The sequence below is a fragment of the Canis lupus genome, chromosome 17, assembly GCF_011100685.1.
Source record: "Canis lupus familiaris isolate Mischka breed German Shepherd chromosome 17, alternate assembly UU_Cfam_GSD_1.0, whole genome shotgun sequence".
NCBI lineage: Eukaryota > Metazoa > Chordata > Mammalia > Carnivora > Canidae > Canis > Canis lupus.
Window position 1 is genome coordinate 31,459,471 of NC_049238.1, and position 21,662 is coordinate 31,481,132.

The 21,662-nt window shown below is 34.6% G+C and overlaps 1 protein-coding gene across 7 annotated transcripts in view; it reads right to left on the reverse strand.

Moving 5' to 3' along the window:
- The window catches only part of MAP4K3 (mitogen-activated protein kinase kinase kinase kinase 3), a 187,448-nt gene that overhangs the window by 44,028 nt on the left and 121,758 nt on the right, over positions 1-21,662 (reverse strand). For 6 of the 7 annotated variants that reach the window (XR_005372332.1, XM_038561329.1, XM_038561332.1 and 3 more), the window contains 8 exons: positions 21,527-21,658; positions 21,258-21,320; positions 21,093-21,174; positions 20,885-20,995; positions 16,378-16,456; positions 11,219-11,277; positions 9,897-9,959; positions 327-385 (listed from right to left, as the gene is read on the reverse strand). Coding sequence is in view for 6 of the 7 variants with exons in the window: in XM_038561329.1 (XP_038417257.1) it covers positions 327-385; positions 9,897-9,959; positions 11,219-11,277; positions 16,378-16,456; positions 20,885-20,995; positions 21,093-21,174; positions 21,258-21,320; positions 21,527-21,658 (648 nt within the window). In the remaining variant the exon portion in view is untranslated. The remainder of the gene's footprint in view (positions 1-326; positions 386-9,896; positions 9,960-11,218; positions 11,278-16,377; positions 16,457-20,884; positions 20,996-21,092; positions 21,175-21,257; positions 21,321-21,526; positions 21,659-21,662) is intronic. The other variant, XM_038561331.1, reaches the window with a different exon arrangement.

A 21,662-nucleotide genomic window follows, 5' to 3' on the forward strand; every position in this document is an offset into this window, starting at 1 on the left:
GGAATGTACTTCATTTCCTCTAACAAGTAAGATCTACAAAGTAGCTTGATATAAAAACCTTAAGGTAACTGTCCCCATTATGACAATTACTAACTAAATGATTAGCAAAGTAGCAGTGAAGAAAAGTTAAAAGCATATTAGAAAACATATCTACCAGACTAATATAATTTACTTCTGCAAATATTAAAACATACATATATTAAATATATTTATTATATAATAAAATATACAGTAAGTATAAATACATAATATAATAAATATATTAAAATATAAAGTAACTTAATTATTCTTGAACTTAAACTTAATTTAAAAAGAACTTTACTTACTTGTTTGCACCCAAAAAGTAACTACCTTGGTGTCCTTGTCCATATTCTAGTTGTAGATCCTAACAGTATAAAATTACATATTTAGCAAAATAGTAGTATATCACAAATGATACACAAATATATATATTTTAAGAGAAACCCCAGACTGCAAATAAATCTGTATTGCTATATGTTCTTAAAAAAAAAAAAAGGCATAGTAGGACTTCCAACAATAAAGTGTGTCAGAAGTTTGTAGTTGTGGTTCACGTATTTATTTAAGTTCCTTATTTTCATGGGAACTTGCTTGAATAATATATGCAAGTTTCATTTATGGTTATTGCTTTTGTAGTTAAAATTTGCAAGAGTCAGTTTTAGAAAGAAAAATGCTCAAGGTATTTGATATCAAGCTATAATGAAGGAAAAATGATTACAGAAGAGAACAAGCAATAAAAATCTTGACCTTGTATGTAAGATGTACAAGAAGTGTGTGTGTGTGTGTGTGTGTGTATATACACACACACACACACAACATTCACATATTTCTACCATTGTTTCATGCAGGTAATAATTTTTTAAAGATATAGAATAGGATGGTCTTTTAAAGTAAATTCTATAGATGAATATGCATATCTAATTTAAGGTTGTAAATTACACTTAAAGGATTTTTTAATAATTTTTTAAAGAATTAAGTAGCAAACCTTCAAGTAAGCATTAAGGTAGTTTCTTAACTAGACATTTCCACTGAATGCTACAGATTGTATAGTTAAGAATTGAAATTCAAAGGGACTAGCAATATATATCCTCAACTGTCTTCTTGAGGAAAAATAATGTTTTCTAACAACCATGGAAAATACAAAGTAAAGCTTCCCTTCCTCCCCTTCTTACGTCACTGTATTTCAAGCATGGTTTTAACAATAAAGAGGGAATATTTAACATTTTAAATGAATTTTATTTTCATTAGAATATAGTGTAAAGTGTTTCCTAATTATACAAGATATTGCCAAATGCACAACCAGGATTTAGTGCAAAAGATATCTCCCCTTCAGGTAGCCTTCTAAGACTATGCAGGAAGAAAAGTGCAACCTCTTCCATGTCTCCACAGCATTTCATACTTAGTTCTCCTCTAGCACTTAGACTGTCTTTTTAATTAATTTATTAGACCAGTCCATAAAAAAAATAGGAGCCAGGCTATGAGCTCCTCAAACAAAGGGATACTGTTAAATCCATCTTTCTTCCTTCCCTACAGCCCACAGTCTAGAATACTTAGTACACACTACTAGGCCCTTAAAATAACTGCTGGTTCAAATGCCAACAGCTTATTTTCCTATAGACAACCAACACTTCAGCCTCATTAAGATACACAAATGCTAGGAATACTAAGCCTAGGAATATGAGGGTTCTAAGCAATACTAAGCCTAGGAATATGAGGATTCTAAGCAATACATTACACTTAAGTGAAAAGCACTGTAACATTAAAGTACTTCAATACCTGTCAAAAAGATAACTAATGAAAAACAAAATAAAAATCCTGGTTTAGACAAGATTCAAATTTCATCTTCAATATTTCTGTTCTTTCATGTATAATGAATGGTCATATCAGTGACAGAAAATACATCATAAACAAATAAGATTAGTCAAATGTCACACTGGCATCAGATGAAATTCTAATGAAAAAGGATACCTGTTCTAATTCATAATGATATATCTTAATAGGATGATAGCACTATTATCACAAGACTGCCACACAATTATTATGCTGCACAGTTTACGTGGCCATGACTTTGTACAGGAACACTTAACCTTTGGTATTCAGTAAAGAGAAGTACTAATCTCAATGAATACACTTTCAAATTCAAGTTTGTTTTCTTCAGCTATAGGTAACTGCACCACCTCTACCATACCAGCAATCTCTTCAGCCAACAGAATGTCTTAAGCCCTAAATTAAATGATGGCTTCTAAAATTGTACATTTGTAGAGTGGCCATGGTTATATAAACACAGACGTGGCTGTTGTACGAACAGTCACTTATGATACAGAACAACCACCAGGTTGATGACAAGGATTTTTTAAAAAAATCAAATGAGATTAGCAGAGTACTTAGGAAGGTAAGAGAAGAGCCTAAAGTAACAAGTGTAGTATTTTAATAGAAAACTGAACATAGGTTCATATGCAGAATAACACTCAGGCCAGGGAAAAGCTGGAGATAGAGAGAAGTCTGATGATTAAATGCACCATGTCTCAAGCCCTAAGGGGAAAGCTAAAATTAAAAGGGGCTCATTCTTTATTAATTCCTTCTCCATAAATCAAGTTATGTTTTTAGTAACCATGGAACAAAAACAATGTACGAAGAAGGTCATCGAATAAAAGAATTATACTAAGTCCTTCTAATAAGTACTGTCATTTAATTCAACTATTATTTACGAAGAACCTATTATATTTCAGGAATTCAGACAGTAAATCATTTAAGAAAAACAACTGAAAGAAGTAAAAAGAAAGAAAGAAATAGGAAAGGAAGCAAAGTAAAACTTGGGCAAAGTTAGTAGCTGTTTATGTATCTTTAGAAGAGCCTAAGGAAGACTGATCTAAAATGCTTGTCAAAAAGTACTTGGAAGCAATTCTATAATAGAAAAATGCTGGGATCCCTGGGTGGCGCAGCGGTTTAGCGCCTGCCTTTGGCCCAGGGCACGATCCTGGAGACCCGGGATCGAATCCCACATCGGGCTCTCGGTGCATGGAGCCTGCTTCTCCCTCTGCCTATGTCTCTGCCTCTCTCTCTGTGACTATCATAAATAAAAAAAAAAAAAGCAATCCCCTAGTTTAAAAAAAAAAAAAGAAAGAAAAAGAAAAATGCTACCAAAATTAGGCTTGGAAAAGCACTCAAGATAACCCTAGATGATGGTAAAACACAACAATCCTTTGTAAGCTAAAGAATACATTTGAACATGCCAGGAGAGAAATTTAAAAAATTAGTAGCACAAATGAGGCATCAGCTTATTAATGAATGACAATGTTTAACTACACAGTAAAGTCAAGTAAGTAGCAACATGGCTGGAGACATGCAGCCTCCTCATACAGATTCAACCTTCAGGATCACACAAAATTAAAAGTGGTTACTCTAGCCGGATCAAAGTATCTTTTTGGGTTAAAAATCCTAACTTCAGGTTTAATGAATGAGGAAGCACTGAAAGCATTGAAAAAGATAAAGGACAGAACACAGAACACCAGAAAAGGAAAATACATGATCAAAAAAATTTTATTATGGAGTTTTTTAATATGCCCCTTGGTAAGTTATAAACAGCAGGAAGTTAATAGAACTGATACAACTGGCTACAGAAACATAAAAGAAAAATTATTTTAGCAATCTATTTTAACCTACAAAAAAGAGAACAGCACAAGAGAATTTTTTTCCTCATCAAAAAATGAGAAAATTATGATGCAAATAAGGTTATTTTAAGTTATCTTTTAATAATGATAGGTAATTTACAGAAGTAAAAAAGGACTAAATCGTGGACAAATACAAAAATATTTAATTTCTTAAAAAAAGAGAAGCCAGTGAGGTCAGGACATGCAGAGTGAGTGGATGAACACTAGTATTATTCATGAGTCTTACACTGGTGAACTTGGAAATGAAGAACAGCAGGGTAGGTCTGCCATTCCAGAGAATGTCCGATCACTGGGCAGTTATGAAATGAATTTTCCTTAGAAACTGTCTTTATATGTATTAGGTAAGAAGATTAACTATGCCACATAAATTTAGTATGTGAAAATTTAATAAACTTGAAATAAAATTGGCATTTACGATTTATTTTCCAGAACACATTTATTTTTGGACTTTATTCAATTTTGACCTAATTAAGGGGAAATCTTAAAGCACTTTTGTTATGTTTACTAATAATGATCAAATAGGTGTATCTTTTTGACATGTTTTTAATTATAATTTAAATATTTTATTCTTTCTTTTTCAGGTGTACTGTAAAAGTTTCTTTAGAGAAAAGATTGTTATTATTTATGTTCCTCCACAGCAGTTAACATAGTATTTTGCATATAATTAACTTTAAATATATTTTTCACTGGTATATCAGATAAAATATCCAGTAAAATTAGGTAAGTTAGAAAAAAATTGGCATCAGTTAAATAGATTATATAAACTTTTAACTGAAGACAGCTCTTTTACATCAGATAAATCCATTTTTAAAGTTATGGGCAAAACTCTTACTATTTTCTAAATAATATATTTTATGAACCAACATATCCAAAGTATTATCATTCTCCCACATAATATAAAAATGACTAAGGATATGTTTACAGTTTTTTTTCCAACTGAAGTATAGTTGACACATATTACATTATTTCCAGGTACACAACATAGTGACTTAAAATCTCTTTATACTATCTCCCCACAACTGGAATTACCATCTGTCACCACATGACATTATTACTTCCCTATGCCATTTCATTCTGTAACTAGAAGCCTATATACCTCCTACTCTCCTTAACCCATTTTGCCCATCTCCCACCCCCCTCTCTTCCGGCAACCACCAGCTTGTTGTCTGTATTTATGGGTCTGTTTTTTCCCCTTTTTGGCTTGTCTGTTCATTTGCTTTGTTTCTGAGATTCCACATATAAGTGAAATCACATGGTATTTGGCTTTCTCTAACTTTATTTCATGTAGCATATCTTCTAGGTCCATCCAAGGTTTTGCAAATGGAAAGATCTCATCCTTTTTTTATTGCCAAATAGTAATATTCCAGTGTGTGTGTGTGTGTGTGTGTGTGTGTGTGTGTGTGTGTGTGTATCACATCTTCATCCATTCATCTATCTATGAACACTTAAGTTTCAATGTCTTGGCTATTATAAATAATGCTGCAATACATAGAGGGGTCCATGTATCTTTTAGAATTAGTGTTTTCATTTTCTTTGGGTAAATAAAGAAAATGTAGTAGTGTAACTACTGGATTTTATAGTATCTCTATTTTTAATTTTTTTCAGGAACCTCCATACTGTTTTCCACAGTGGCTGCATTAATTTACAACTCCACTTAACAGTGCACAAGGGTTCCTTTTCCTCCAATTCCGTGACAACACTTGTTATTTCCTGAGTTTTGATTCTAGCCATTCTGATAGATCTGAGGTGATATCTCATTGTGGTTTTGATTTTCATTCACCTAATAACTAGTGACGCTGAGTGTCTTTCCATGTGTCTGTTTGGCCATCTGCTGTCTTTGGAAAATGTGCTCCTTTTTTAACCAGATTGGGTTTTTTTGGTGTTGAGTTATATAAGTTTTTTAGATATTTTAGATATTAACCCCTTACTGGATATGTTATTTACAAATATCTTCTCCTATTTGATAGGTTAACTTTTCGTTTTGTTGATGACTTCCTTCTCTGTGCAAAGTTTTATATTTCAGTGTAGTCTCAATAATTTACTTTTGCTTTTGTTTCCCTTGCCTCAGGAGACCTATCTAGAAAAATGTTGCTAAGGGAACAAGAGATTACTACCTATGTTTTCTTCTAGAAGCAAAATTCTTACTATTTAATTATTACATCATGGTGAGGTTTTTAACTTTGGCATCTTCGTAAAACTTGCAGATCTGTTTTACTAACAATTCTAGAAATCAAGCTCTGTTCTCCTGGTTTCATATTTTATGATTATCTAATTTTAAAAAATCACTTTACTGTAATAATGAAATTTGAGATATAATAGTCTCAATTCATTTACAAAATTATAAAATGAATGCACTTGGCCCTTAAAACAATAAGAAATCACTGATGATATGGGAATTTTAAGCAACAAGGTCTTTAAAGGGGAAAATGTTTTGAGGTGCCTGGGTAGCTCAGTTGGTTAAGTGTCTGACTGTTGGTTTCAGCTCAGGTCATGATCTCAAGGTCATGAGATCGAGTCCCCCCATGGGCTGCACAGCATGGAGTCAGCTTAAGAGTCTCTCCTCTCTCCCCTTCTGCCCCCTCCTCTGCATACATGTGTGGGGACTCTAAATAAATAAAATCTTTAAAAACAAACAGAAAAGGGGTAAATGTTTCTTCCGGGTCCCAAAAGATTTACAGTTGTCATCTTGGTACCAAGTGCCTACTAAATGACATGCCAGACATTTTGGGTTCATCAGGTTTCTAGTGGCAACAAGTATTTGTAACAGTTGGAAATCTTGCTCACAGTGGCAAAGTTTTAGGACTGATGAAATTAGGCAACTGAAATAGATATGGACACTTCATACCCATTAGGATGGCTATTATCACTCTTACACACATGCACACATAAAAAGAAAATAACAAGTGTTGATGAGGATGTGGGGAAATTGGAGCCTTTGTGCATTGCTGGTAGAACTGTAAAAGGACATAGCTGCTATGGAAAGTGGCATGGCATTTCCCTTAAAAATTAAATGTAGTGGGATGCCTGGGTGGCTCAGCTATTGGTGTCTGCCTTTGGCTCAGGGCATTATCCTGGGATCCAGGATCGGGTCCTGCGTTGGGCTCCCTGTGGGGAGCCTGCTTCTCCCTCTTCCTGTGTCTCTGCCTCTCTCTTTCTCTGTATCTCTCATGAATAAAGAAATAAATCTTAAAAAAAAATTAAATGTTGAATTATGACATGATGCAGCAAGTCTCCTTCTTGTTATATGCCTTGAAGACCTAGAAGTAGAAACTCTACAGATATTGCACATCCATGTTCATAGCAGCATTATTCACAACAATTAAAAGGTGGAAGTAATCCAACTGTCCAATGACAGATAAATGAACAAACAAAATGTGCGTACAGACACACAGACACAGAGGAACATCATTCAGCCTTAAAAAGGAAATTCTGACACATGCTACAACATGGATGAATCTTTTAAAGATTTTATTTATTTATTCATGAGACAGAGAGAGAGAGAGAGAGAGAGAGAGAGAGAGAGAGAGAGAGAGACAGGCAGAGGGAGAAGCAGGCTCCATGCAGGGAGCCTGACGTGGGACTCGATCCTGGGTCTCTAGGATCAGGTCCTGGGCTGAAGGCGGCACTAAACTGCTGAGCCACCCGGGCTGCCCAACATGGATGAATCTTAAAAGATGTTGTGACATTATACTAAATGAAGGCAGCCAGTCACAGAAGGACAAATATTGTATGAGTCCACTTATATAAGGTACATCAAAGAGACAGAAAATAGAATAGTGGTTGCCAGGCACTGGAAAGAAGGAGGAATAGGAATTACTGTTTGATGGGTAAGGAGCTGCACTGTGGGAAGATGAAAATGTTCTGGAGATGGATAGTGGTGATGGTTGCACAACAATATGAGTGAACTTAATGCTACTGTACACTTAAAAATGGTTATAATGGTAAATTTATGTTATGTATATTTTATCACAATAAGAAAATAACTATGGAACATGTATATGTTGATTAAAAAAAGAGATCACGAGTGTGAGCTCAGTATTCGTGGAAAGAGATTTGATGACGTAGGGTAGAGGCAACATGGACTAGTGGTTTAGGTTTAAATTCCTGAACCAGGCTGACTCAATCAAACCCCACCTCTGCCATTATTTAGCTGGGTGGTAAGACCAATTTCAATTTCATTGTACCTTAAATTCCCTCATTTGTAAAGTAAGGATTTTAAGTTAATAATTTGAAGTGTTTAGAATGGCTTGTGCTTAAAAACTTGTAGATAAATGTTAGTTTTTATTATCATCAGAGGTAAATTTTAAAGGTTGACTTTATAAATTGTAGGATCTGACAAATATGTCGTTCATCCCTCTTCTGCCAGAACTATCTAACTATCCCTAAAACCCTCTGTCCTAAGAAACTCCTGATGATTTGGGGGTGGGAGCAGTTCTAGGGAACAGAGCAGAGATAACTTATTCAGGTTACGAGGATAGTTCCAGAAACACAGAGCACAGAAAAGATTAACTGTAATTCTAAAGACTACGTTTCTGGGTTTGTTATTTTTCTAGACAATATTAATAAATAAGTCACTTTAAACTTTTGATTCTGTGGTATTTCCACAACAAATTTCATTGTCATTCTAGCCTATATATGTGTAATTCTGAAAAAATCTTTAATCCGAAAATCACTGTTTTCCTCAGACATTTCATTTTTCTTGCTCTTGTGGACAGTTAATTCTCAATCCTTACACTTTCTGGTCCTCCCTAGTACTTGATGCATCCTTCTTTCTTTTGTGACAGTCCATGTACTGACTTCTTCCAGCTTTTCAACTGTTTCTTCCCTCTCTCCCATGTCAGTTCTACCTTTGACTACAAAACACAGGGATCACCCATCGTGTTAACTAGTTTTCGGCACTCCTTCCTCCTTTGGCCCTAATTAGGGAACACACACAATCTCATGGTTTCATCTGTCACTTCTTCTTTTATGACTTTACTCTTCCTCTTCTGAGCTAATTCCATAATTCCAGGAGTAGTATGACCATTTCTATGACTTCAGCTCTTTATCTGCCATCTCTCAAAACTGTGGGCTGTGCTGATGTTCATTCCCATGAACCGTTGGAGGCAGTTGCCCACTCTCTTCCTGAAGAATCTATCATGGTTCCTACACTAAAATGAAATCAGTCTTAGTCTCTTCCAGAAGCCAGATAATCACATTAACCCAAAAAAGCTCTTCTCTGATTTCCACAGCACTATTACATATAGTTAGCCTCTCGCCATCGTCAATGGTCACCACCTGTTGGCAATCCAATATATTTTGCTGCATGGCTGAAAGTTTATATGTCCAAGTATTTTCTGCCCATCAAGACAGCAACTTTCTCAAAATAGAAATTGTATGTAAATAGTCTCTTTCATGTTCTACAAATATTACAGGGCATAGATTTAAGAATTTATATAATCACTTAAACCAACCAGAGGCGAAAGAAGTAGGTTAAGGCAGAGAGAAAGAAAAGAGAATGAAAAGTCCAAAGGAAAGGCAGAAAAGTACAATCCAGGAGTAAATATGGAGGCAACTTGGAATCCTGGCTAGCTATAAACATAGAAAAGACTACTTAATACCAACTTCTAAAAGTACTATTTATTTAATATTTACCAGGGTTAATTTCCCTTTTTCTTTACCTAATGGTAACACAGCCTTAATATTTATAACTTCAGGGAGGCTTTAAAATCCAAATTTTGGCCTGAGAAAACTGGATATTACCTAATGTTACAAAGTTAAAATTTCACCTGAGACTGATTTCACTGTTATTTTTTAAATTATATATGCATAAATTATATACATAATATATAAAACAGTTATATATATGAATGGAGATGTATACATATAGATGATTTCTAGTTTATGAAAATAAGTCACATTATTAAAACTGAACATTTTTATAGGAAAATGTAATTTTAAAAATTTGAGTGAAAAAATTAAATACTTCTCATAAAAAAGGAAAAGTTTTTAATTTTTCATTGTAATATATTTGAGTTGATACATCTATTTAACTTGTTTTGGGAAAAAACGGCTATAATCAATATAGCTTGCTAAATAGCAGGAACTTATAAAACAATGCTTAAACTGGTTCATTAAAATTGAACAAAATATTTGATCAAAAAAAAAAACCCAAAAACAATTAAGACTAAACAATGCTGACAAAGAAAATCAGAAGACGAGAAATACCAGATTAGATCTTGCAGTGTAGTATATTTCTTCTGAACTGTCCAAAAAACCATCACTGTCGGGCTGTTTAGCAGAGACCAAAAAACCCAAGTTATTTACACTTAGACTAAAAGCTACAAATTCACAAAGGGAAACTGTCACAAGTGAGGTAAGTCCTGCTAACATAATTTTATTAAGGCAAATGCCAAGTCAAATAATATTAAAGAACTTCTAAAATAGCAATAATGCAACAACTCTGCTCTGTGATGCAGTTATTAAATTAGTACTGAATTTAAATACATGCAATGCCAACTTAAAAAGAAAAACAAAAAACAAACTCAAACTGCCTTAACAAAATACTATTAGCATTTATAAATATCATGACTAGACTACTTTTTGTTTTTCATCTCCTCCATCCTCTACATAAATGTTGGGCTTAAGTATTTTAAATAATAATTTTAAGAAGTTTTGTTTAACCTTCCATGCTGGTATACTGAACTAGATTAACTCCATAATTTAAAAGCTAAAGATTCACTTTGTATCTTTAGTCAAATGGGTTAAAATAGGCACTAAATTTAAGAGGAAAGTTCCCATTTCAATCCTTAGTACTTATTAACAGTTACTTTCTTCTCATTATTGAATAGGAAAGAAAAAATGAAACATATAATCTGGAGCTGTAAGAAACTAATTTTATTAGGATTAATTTTGTTTTTTAAGTCTAATTCTTTGTTCTTCCACAGAATATTATCATCTTAAATATTTGCAAAACATGTTGCTTCTAAGACTGCATCTAAAAATATCATATATCTGGACAGGCATATTTAAAATCTTAACAAAAAAGAATCATGAAAAGAATATTGTGAATGACAGACTTGATCTACTATGTATGCCTAGTCTCTCCTGAGTTTTAGTCCAAACAGATTTGACTCTACCCTGATGTTTAGAAAACTGGCTTACACTCTTAAAAGGCTGCCCATAAATTCAGTGAGATGCCCTTTTACTGGTCCAACATTCTAATTTAAAATGGTGGCATTTGTCCCAATAAATGCATACACAAAAAGCCCCTCAAAAGTTGAGAAACAAAAATGGGGGTGGAGGGAAGGCCAGCATTAAAAACATTTAATTGGAGAATGGTAAAACTAGTAAGTTTCTCCTAATTTTGAGAATATCCAATCTCAGCAACACAGATTTATTTTTTCTAAATTTTAGAATTACTTACCTTTTTATTTCCCCAAATGCTTTTAAAAATATCAGTAACTAGATTTTTTTTAGTCAGTATCAATATCTCAAAGACTAATTAAAATACTGATTTTCAGTGTTAACATTTCAAGACTACTACTTACAAGTTCATGATGTGGTTCTGTTTCCTTCCTTAAGGGTGGATCAAATTTTACTTGGCCAACTAGAAAAGAAAAGAAGTAAAGCCACAATCTGTTTCTCTGTTTCTATATTCTTAATTCTTAATGATGTAATAATTTTAAGCTACCCCATGGGAAAACATTTAATTTTATCATCTACCATAAAGTGATTATAACCCAAAGATTTAAATGAAGAATCTGTTGGCTGAAAAAAGCCCAATACAGTCCAGGTAGGATATCAAAGCTTAATCTGTTAATCCCAAGCCTCTTCCATAGTAAAATAAACAAACAAACAAATAAATAAAATAAAATAAAAATTAAAAAATCATTAACAAAATTACAGTCAGGATCTAACTTGTTACTTCACTGTGACCCAGCATTAATTAGAGGCAATCTTAATTTAGGATTTAGGTGGGTAGACAGCAACTGAGGCAAAGTACTTTTGGAAGCCAGCCTTCAAGATGGCCTCTAATGATGATTCCTGCTCTCCTGGTGTTTATAAATTTGTGTAACACCTTCCAACATCACTAGGGTTGGTCTATGTGACCAAGTGAATATGGCAGAGTGATGGTATATCACTTCCAAGATAAGGCTTTTGTCTTGGGCTTTCTCTAGTGGATTACTTCTTCTGGAGAAGTCACGCTTTGAGCAGCCCTGAAGAGCGTCTACATGGTACATAACTGAAGCCTCAGTGAAGAGTTATGTAATCTCAGAAGCAAATCCTCCAGCCCAGCCAAGGTTTCAAATGACTGCAGCCCCAGCTGATGTAACTTCTTAAGAGACCTAAGCCAGAACCACCTAGCTAAGTTGTACTGGATTCCTGACCCTCAGAATATGTGAGATAAAAATGCTTATTGTTTTAAGCTGCTAAATTTTGGGATAATTTGTTATGTAACAATAAATAATATAACATTGTAGCTCACGTATAAACTAGCTAGGGCGTACATAAATTAATTGTACTACTTTCACCTTTTCCTTGCTATTATACTGAATGTTTCATTACCTTTATCTTTAGTTTCTTTTTTTTTTTTTTTATCTTTAGTTTCTATATCTCATTATCATGATCTACTTTTATAACCTGGGTAAAGCATTTAAGATCACTGAGATAAAAGCAGAGGTAAAACAATAAATGCAATAAAAAACATTAAAATAATAAACAATAAAATAATGCAATAAAAAAATTAAAAAGAAAAACAATCACAAATATGTTACAGTTCAACTAGTGAAATAGCAATTCTCAGTCAAGATAGGGAAATTAGGGATCCCTGGGTGGCTCAGTGGTTTGGTGCCTGCCTTGGGCCCGGGGCGTGATCCTGGAGTCCCAGGATCGAGTCCCTGCATGGAGCCTGCTTCTGCCTCTGCCTGTGTCTCTGCCTCTCTCTCTCTCTCTCTCTTTCTGTGTGTGTCTCATGAATAAATAAATAAAATCTTAAAAAAAAAAAAAGATAGGGAAATTAGTGAAATTTCAAAGTATAATCACTGATAATTGCTTTGATTTTAGCTTTGTATATAGGATTTATTATGAATGCTAATACAAATTAAAGGAGACCATGGGATTTAAATATTTAGCAATAGAAGGCATAAGTACAAAAAACTGGGAAATAGAGCTGTATAAAACCTCCAGTTGTGTAAGTCTGTATATAGTTTATAGCTGTTCTGGACCAGGTATCAAATTCTGGCCCTTAAAGGTGAGTAGGTTCTTCAATAAGAGGTTCCTCATACTTGTCCATACATGATCACACATCAAGGACCATAAGGTAACTTTTAGTAAGGTATTAAAAATTTATATTTGTATATATATATAAATAAAGTATATATTTATTCACCTTCATAGAGGCCTAGTAAACAGCTCTCATCTACATTTGTCATCAAATGATGTATTACAAATCATGTAATAAAGTTACATAAGGATAGTTTGTACATCTATCTGCTTTGTGTTTTTGTCACATGTGAACAGGCCAGTTTCCCCTACACGTTCACTGAATGCACGTGTGCAGGGATGTTGTCTTAGACTAACTTTCACGTCAAGGATAAGACTTTAACTGTAGCAGGTATCCAATATCCCTGTCCTCTGTGGGAATGCATTCCCAGAAAGGGAGGACTGCACACCAGTCCCTCTGGAGATTCATTATTCATACCTGTTCTCTTCAAATTCCCTAAAGTTATGACAAGCTTCTTCCACAGAATCATCCAGCTACTGTTCAAATAGTTATTGTTAGTTATTTAGCTCAATAATTATTTAGCACACAAGGCTAGTTAGTTATTTAGTTCAATAGTTATTTAGCACACAAGGCTGTGTGCTAAAATGTCCTTCATAACACCAGAAGCTCTCAACTTTCTGTAATTGTCTATTGGTCTTGATCTCTGTTTCCTTTTTCATCATCTTGAACACATGTCAAGCCACACACCACAAATTTCCATTTTAATATCCAGACGGAAACGCCTTTCTTAGCTTCTCTGAGACAGCACCAATGCAACATTACCACTTGCTGAGCCTACACTAGCAATTATGGGTCCAAACTACCTACTATGGCAGACAGGAAAAGCCCCAGAATTACTTCTTAAAGCAAGTTTTTGCTTATCATATTTAAGTGAAGGCAGAGAGGATTCCCAAAAGGGAAAGAATGACACCTTTTCTGCAAATGAGTCCATTTTCACTCAAGTTGTTGCCTAAACACCATTAATTTAAATAAACAAAATCTTGGTTGCATGGAGAGACACCATGTAACTGGGAACACTATCAAGAGAAACAAATATATACAATTATTAAAATAATTTTTCCAAAGCCTGTCTTTATAGTTAATAGCATTAGCTATTCTATCACATCTCACGTAAAATCATAAAATATTCTAAGAAAGCAGATATTAGAATATTGTGTAAGATTTAAAAGCCTCAAATATTGAACTCGCAAATTATTAAAAGTAGTGGTTGCTACCAAAAGGAAAAAGGTCCATCATACTTCACCTGCTCCCACCAAAGGGAGGGCCTATCAGAATCTCAGAAAAACTGGGGTACAGGCATCTGTTTCAAATAGCATATACATCATATGCAGTTAGAAGCTGAAAATCACTAATATAAATTTGTAAAGAATGACTGAGAAAGAACTGCACTTTGCAATAAAGAGCCTGATAATATAATTTTTTTAAAGAATTAGGTAACAAGATTAAAGTTCTTTTTTTTTTTTTTAAAAGATTTTATTTATTTATTCATGATAGAGAGAGAGAGAGAGAGAGGCAGAGACACAGGCAGAGGGAGAAACAGGCTCCATGCCAGGAGCCCAACGCGGGACTTGATCTCGGGACTCCAGGATCGCGCCCTGGGTCAAAGGCAGGTGCTAAACCACTGAGCCACCCAGGGATCCCCAAGATTAAAATTCTTTAAATTAGATTTTCAATAGTACTGAACACAGTTTTCTAAATCAATGACAGAGCTATCTCTGATCACTATTTGTATTATTAAAGAAATGACAGACATCTTATAATTGCTTTTTGTATATGAAAAAAAGGAAATGTTTATATACTAAAGTCATTTTCAAAAAAATATGCTTGGAAGGAAATTAGCAAATTTAAATCATCTGGCTTCAGATGGAACTTTAAAAGGTCACACAATGAACTGTTGGCAAACAAAGTGCCAAATTTCAGTCCTGGGCCTTTGTACAATGCATGATGCTTTCTTTCAAGAGTTTCCTCCTTTTAAGAGCATTTCTAAGTAGCACCAGCAAAAAGTTTTTCTAAGAACTTAATATATAGTGTATGGTCCAGCCAAAGCTTCAAAGAAAAGTTTGCAAAGAACCTGCAGTGTAAAATCCACACAAGTGTGGAGAGGTGGTTTCTGAAAAAGAGCAGTGTTTATGAAAGACCACTAGGCTGGAAGTTGAAAGAGATCCAAAGCTTGCTCTTTGGTGTATGAGTTTATCCCACAGGCAAATCTATGCATTTCTGCATTTCTTATGTGGGTTTTTTCCCTATTAAATGGTGATAGTGGGCAGCCCGGGTGGCTCGGCGGTTTAGCGCTGCCTTCAGCCCAGGGCCTGATCCTGGAGACCCAGGATCGAGTCCCATGTCAGGCTCCCTGCATGGAGCCTGCTTCTCCCTCCGCCTGTGTCTCTGCCTGTCTCTCCATTTCTCATGAGTAAATAAATAAAATCTTTAAAAAAATAAAATAAAAATAAATGGTGATAGTGTCTGCAACTACTTACTTAGCTTTTCAAAGACACAGCTTCATCTTAATTAAAGTATGAAATGACTATTATTATCATTACTGATCTAGACAAAAATTGGGAACAGTTTCTTTACAGTAGTTATCTTAAGTTACCACATTACCTAATTTCACTAAAGTCATTTTGGATACCAGATCCTTTAGGATAAATCTTTTACCCATAGAAAACTGTTATCAGAAGCCTCATTGCACTAAATTAGCATTCTAAGTCATAGAGAATTAATGCTTCCAAGATGAAAAAAGTTTAGGCACTATTGCTGCAGGTTCCCACTGGCAGAATCACTGATGAGCTGATAGTACCAGATTCCATGTGAATGGATGGTTTGTCTCAGCAGGCCTTAACTTGGCGGTCCATAAGAATTACCTGAAGGACTCTTTTAAAAGACAGAGTCCTGGGCTGACCAAAGACCCAGTGAATCAAGATTTGTGGAAAAGAGGGCCGGGAATCCATTTTAGCACTCAGAGGCTAAGTCATTTTGCAGATCTCTACACCTCTCCTAGCTACTCAAAGTGTGGCCATGGAACCATAAACATCTACATAATGTGGGGGCCTGTGAGAATAACCTCAGGTTCTGCCTTAGATCCATTGAATCAGAAACTGCACTTTAACAAGCTCTCTAGATGTGTTATATACACCTACCAGTTTAAGAAGCACTGCTGCATTTACTTCTGTTCTGCCTGGTTGAGGAATTTTATTCCTCCTCCAAACAATAACAACATAAATACATCCCCTCTCTCTCACTACAGAAAATTCACCAGGAATAAGGTAAACGAAATTCTTACTGCCTAATTAAATTCTACCTTTAAAAAGATTTACTAAGAATGACTATTTGGAAGAAAATGAACAGAAATAATTATAATTAAATTACAACTTGAAATCTTATTTCTCATTGTTAAATTATGAAGTGTGCATAGTATATACTTACAGTTTATCTCCGATCGTGTTTTTTCTTCTCTTACATTTCTACTTGTTGAGTGAATTCTATGTGGTACAGCAACAAGAGGCTAGGAAAGAAAAAAATCAATGACATGTGGCATTTGATAATCAAGTCACAGTGTAGTCCACAAAATTATCCAAATGTGAAAGAGACTCCATTTTATGCAAAAATAGGGCAAAATATAATGATTCTGTGAATATTTTTTTCAAAAAGAGGCTACTACAAACTGGGAGCTTCAAAGATTATGGATATATTTTATCTTCAGCAGTTTCCCAATAAATGTTCTCTGAGTTGAATATAAGATATTTATGATTTGTGGTCTTTTTACTTAGTTAACACATTTTTCCCCCTTTATGTTTTTTCTTGTAGGAGTAGTGCTCTATTTTCTTTCCTTTCACTGTATTAAAATCTCTCTATGTGTACTGTCACACTCAGAAACATTCTGGGGCAGGGCGAGGCAGGTGGTGGGGTGGTGATGAGTTCTACTGCTACATCACGGACATTCCTCCAACCTTTTGGAGTACAGGGGGTCCTATCTATCTGTAATGCTTCTGCAGCTCCATCTCATACACTTCAAGGTCTCACCTTAAGAGGTGATGCCAGCATCTATTTCATGTACCAAATAGGTTTTTTTCTGTGTGTGAAATGCTTCCCTTGAAGTTATTACCTTTGAAGGAGATACATTCTTAGATGTATCTTCATGGGAAATGTAATTTATAAAGACTTGAGCTCAAATTACCAGATTTGAAAGGCAGATCAAGAACATGACCCAAGTTAACTATTCTCAGTACAGGCACATCTCAGGAAATAAAGCCATATGAATTTAAAATACCCCAAATAGGGGATCCCTGGGTGGCGCAGTGGTTTAGCGCCTGCCTTTGGCCCAGGGCGCGATCCTGGAGACCCGGGATCGAATCCCACGTCGGGCTCCCGGTGCATGGAGCCTGCTTCTCCCTCTGCCTATGTCTCTGCCTCTCTCCTTCTCTCTCTGACTATCATAAATAAATAAAAAATAAAAAACAAATTTAAAAAAATAATTAAAAAAATACCCCAAATACTGAAATACTGACAGTAGTAAAATATAGCAAAAATCATTTCAAAAATGGAGTATTTACACTTAACATGTACACAGTGATTTGTAGTTTACAATGTGCTTTCATACACCTGAGCTCATTTTGTCCTTAAAATAAACTTAGGAACCTAGTACTAGTCTTCATTTTAATTTTTTTATTTTATTTTATTTATTTATGATAGTCACAGAGAGAGAGAGAGAGAGAGAGAGAGAGAGAGACAGAGACAGAGACAGAGACAGAGACAGAGACACAGGCAGAGAGAGAAGCAGGCTCCATGCACCGGGAGCCCGATGTGGGATTCGATCCCGGGTCTCCAGGATCGCGCCCTGGGCCAAAGGCAGGCGCCAAACCGCTGCACCACCCAGGGATCCCCTAGTCTTCATTTTATAGATAAAAACACTGAAACTCAAAATTAGGGCACTCAGCTTATTAGATGCAGAGCTGGAAAAAAAAAAAAAACCCTGTACTTCTGATCACAATATATAGTAGCAAAAACAAATAAGCAAACAAAAAAGGGTATCATGTCAGGTTAGTCACACAGATTGCTATCATCAGTGAACATGAATAAAACCTATGACTGCCTGTAAGAACAGTTTTACTTACCCAGCTTAAATGGTGTAACTATGAAATTATTAAATCTTAGAATGCTACACACAATAAATGGATTAACATGTAGGAGAAGAAAATTATATCAAGTAAAAATGAGAATCACCATTACTCCAATGTGTACTACTTCTAAAACAAACTATATGGGAACTCAACAAAAAAAAAAAAAAAAAAGAAAAAAAAAGAAAAATGCCCTTCTAACAGTGTATGATGCATAATAAATATCAGAGACTATAGTAAACTAGTAGATGTGCTAAGTATTTTCAAGAGTATTCAGCCTTCACACAACATGCACAGTATCACAGCAAAGGCTGAAATGTTAGTTAGATACATTCAAATTATGAGTGACAACACAGCACTCAGCAATTTCCTTCACAAAGCATTTGCAAATAAGATTATGAATTTCTCTGGAAAAAGTATTTTATGATAGGAAAAGTACTCCCCCTAACTTATAATTCTAATACAAACACAGTCCTCATATGAAAGATGAATTTCTTTCTCTGTTACGTGAGAAAACTTCAGGAGAATTTTTATTCCACAGACTGCTTCTGTATTTGGCTTATTATTTCTCCTCTTTAAATACATTTTCAAAAGGACTTCATAATTCAGTACAAAAAGTCAACAGGATGAACTAAGAGGCAATGGCGTAGCATTCAGCACACCGAGAAAACAGTCCTTTCTTGCAGTCTTAATATGCAGGAATTTCAGTTACCACGATTTAGTAAAATTATACCAGTCCCCCCATCACATGGTTCAAGTTTCAGTCAGCAGTATGTTAATATTCAGTGTATTAATACCTTATTCACTTAGTACATTAATTATAATTGCATGATGTGCAAATTTCACTGCTAACTCTCCACTCTACTCACAGGTCACCAGGTGACTAACAGGTGCATGCCATGCCGAATGACTAATCACATCACTTCTTTCCAAGTCTGTGACTGGTCACTGAGCATCTGTTATTCAGTTCATGCACAGACAGCAAAGTGGGTAGTTGTGCTGTGTAATGCACTCATGTGACATTTTAACAAAAGCTGGTAACTGAAGGAGAATTAGCCAACAAAGATAAAAGTGCTTCAAAGAAATAAAAAGTGATAACCCACGGATAATGCTGGCAAAAAAATCTGAATCTAACATACATTGATTTATAAAAGGAAACAGCTGACTGTGAGAGGGTGGACCCTGCTGCTGCTCAGGAGACTGGAGAAGTACTGCCAGAGAGCTTGGTGAAGGTGAACTTACTGCTATCAATGAAGAAAGTAGTTGTGATTTAAAAAAAAAAAAAAAAAAAGAAAGAAAAAAGAAAAAAGATGGAAGATGCCCCAGAAGTGGCACCAGCAAATTTCATATCACAGAAATTTGAATACTGAGATATTTCATGCATTGAAAGTACAAAGGATAAAATGTTGGAAGTTGATACAAACTCAGAAAGGAATAGGACATTCACCAAGGCAGAGAAAAGATATTCACTCTGTGTCCTGAAGGTATGACAAGAGAAGTGCAAGCACTGTGCAATCTACTCAGTAAGTAGACTACTTGATAATTCATCTATGTAAGTTTTTTGGTAAACAAATGAAACACATTCATTCGCATTGGCTCTACTATTTTAAATAACAGCACGCTAGGTAAACATTAGTTTTAATCTTTTTTTCACTTCCTCATACATTTAAAACTGACAATAAGAGAATTTTTAATATTTTGAGAGAAATTTTTTAAAGTCACAGAACATGGTGATGATTACGATCACTTTGCAAGGTGTCTCAGCTTACAGGGTCATTTTCACAGTCCTGCACCACCATGTAAATTCAGGACTGCTTATATGTTTTGAATTATAGCAGAAGAGTATAAACCGAAGTTTATAAAAAACACAAAATTAAGCAAAAAAAATAATAATTTTTCCCTATGATAAGGTCAATAATACTTCACGTTTCTTAAGTTTTGTTTTCAAACTCTTTTACAGACCTTGAACAAAAGGACAGACAGTTGATTTAATTATGGCTGTGTAATGATAGCAAGCTAGAGCAATGGTGAATTGATAGAAAGGTTCTCTCTGACTTAAGACGATAAGCGACCACCTTTCTGACCACTGAGAGCTATATCGGTCCCTGAGTATCATCAGTGAAATTTACATCATTTTAAGTACCTTCCACAAAGCCAGTCAGGGTCAAGGCTATTCATGTCAGTTACAGACCCAATAATAAAATCCTGCCATGTCACATTTACTAAATTTATCTTAGGTGCCACAATTATTAGCTATGTCAACAGAAGAGAAGCTTCCTTTGATATCAATGCTTCCATCATCATATTAGTTATTTTATTTTTCTCAACTACACTGGCTCATTTTTAAACCTTTCCATAGTAGATAATTAGGGTTTCAGTCACCAACAAAAATCAATCTTACACTTTCTACTAACCACTAATAATTAATAATTCATGAGGTGCTGTACAAGGATTCTTTTTAAGAGGAAAATTGAACAGAAATTTTGAGTATATTCTAGCATCTGATTTAGGTGCTTCCCATTTGCATTCTCTCTTTTATAGTGATTTAATGGGCAACTTTATTTGAAATAACTACAATAATTTCACCAAGTGGATTAGATGATTGTGCCTTTGCCATTTTCAGCAAACAGTCACCCTTAAGAAGTAAGAAAAACGCAGCACATGACTTTCCTAAGAGAGACCAAGTCAAAGAGTTAATTATTCCCTTATAAGATTTTTATTTAAACTAGACCCAGGACTTTAAAAAACTGCTTCTGAGATACACATACCTACATACATTTATGTTAAATGTGCTAACTGGTAAAAACAGTTCCTACCTCGGGATCATCATCATCAAAATCATGGTAAGTGGAATGATCTGGATTATTCACTTTATCCAACAGTTCAATTGCCAAAGACCGTGTCAAAGGTTGTGTGACAAAAGGATGCTATAAAAATAACATAGTACAGAACACTCATTAGAAACCTAATTGGATGACATTTTATCTTTTGAAAAAAAGACATATTACAGGGCAAAAATAATACCTGTAGTAACTTCTCAGCAGTAGGTCTTTTTTTTGGATTTTTGGTAAGTGCCATTTTCACAAAATGATGAAAACTATTTGACCTAAGAAATTTTGAAAATCAGACTTTTAAATTTTAATTCTTTTTTACACTTGATTATAAAGTAAATAACACAAAAATACTTACCACTTCATTTTATCCTTTAGTTTAGGAGGCTGAAAATTACTTTTTGTCATTAGAAATAATGCTCTGAAAAATCAACAAAACATTAATAGCATTTTTAAGATTTCATATTTTAAATACATAATATAATTCTATTACTATTAATAATTCTATTACTGTTAATAGGTAGAACAAGACTAAAAATATTATTTGTTCATGATGTAATAAATATTGGGCGGAGAGGGGATTATCCTTCATTTAAGCATAGAATTCTTCAGTTACAACACACTGACCTCATTGGGTGTAAGTCAAACATAGGCGGCTGAAGCTCAGCGAGTTCTATGGCAGTGATTCCCACTGCCCAGAGATCACAGAGCTGATTGTACCCCCCTTTCCTCTCAACAGCTGCAACTTCTGGAGCCATCCTGA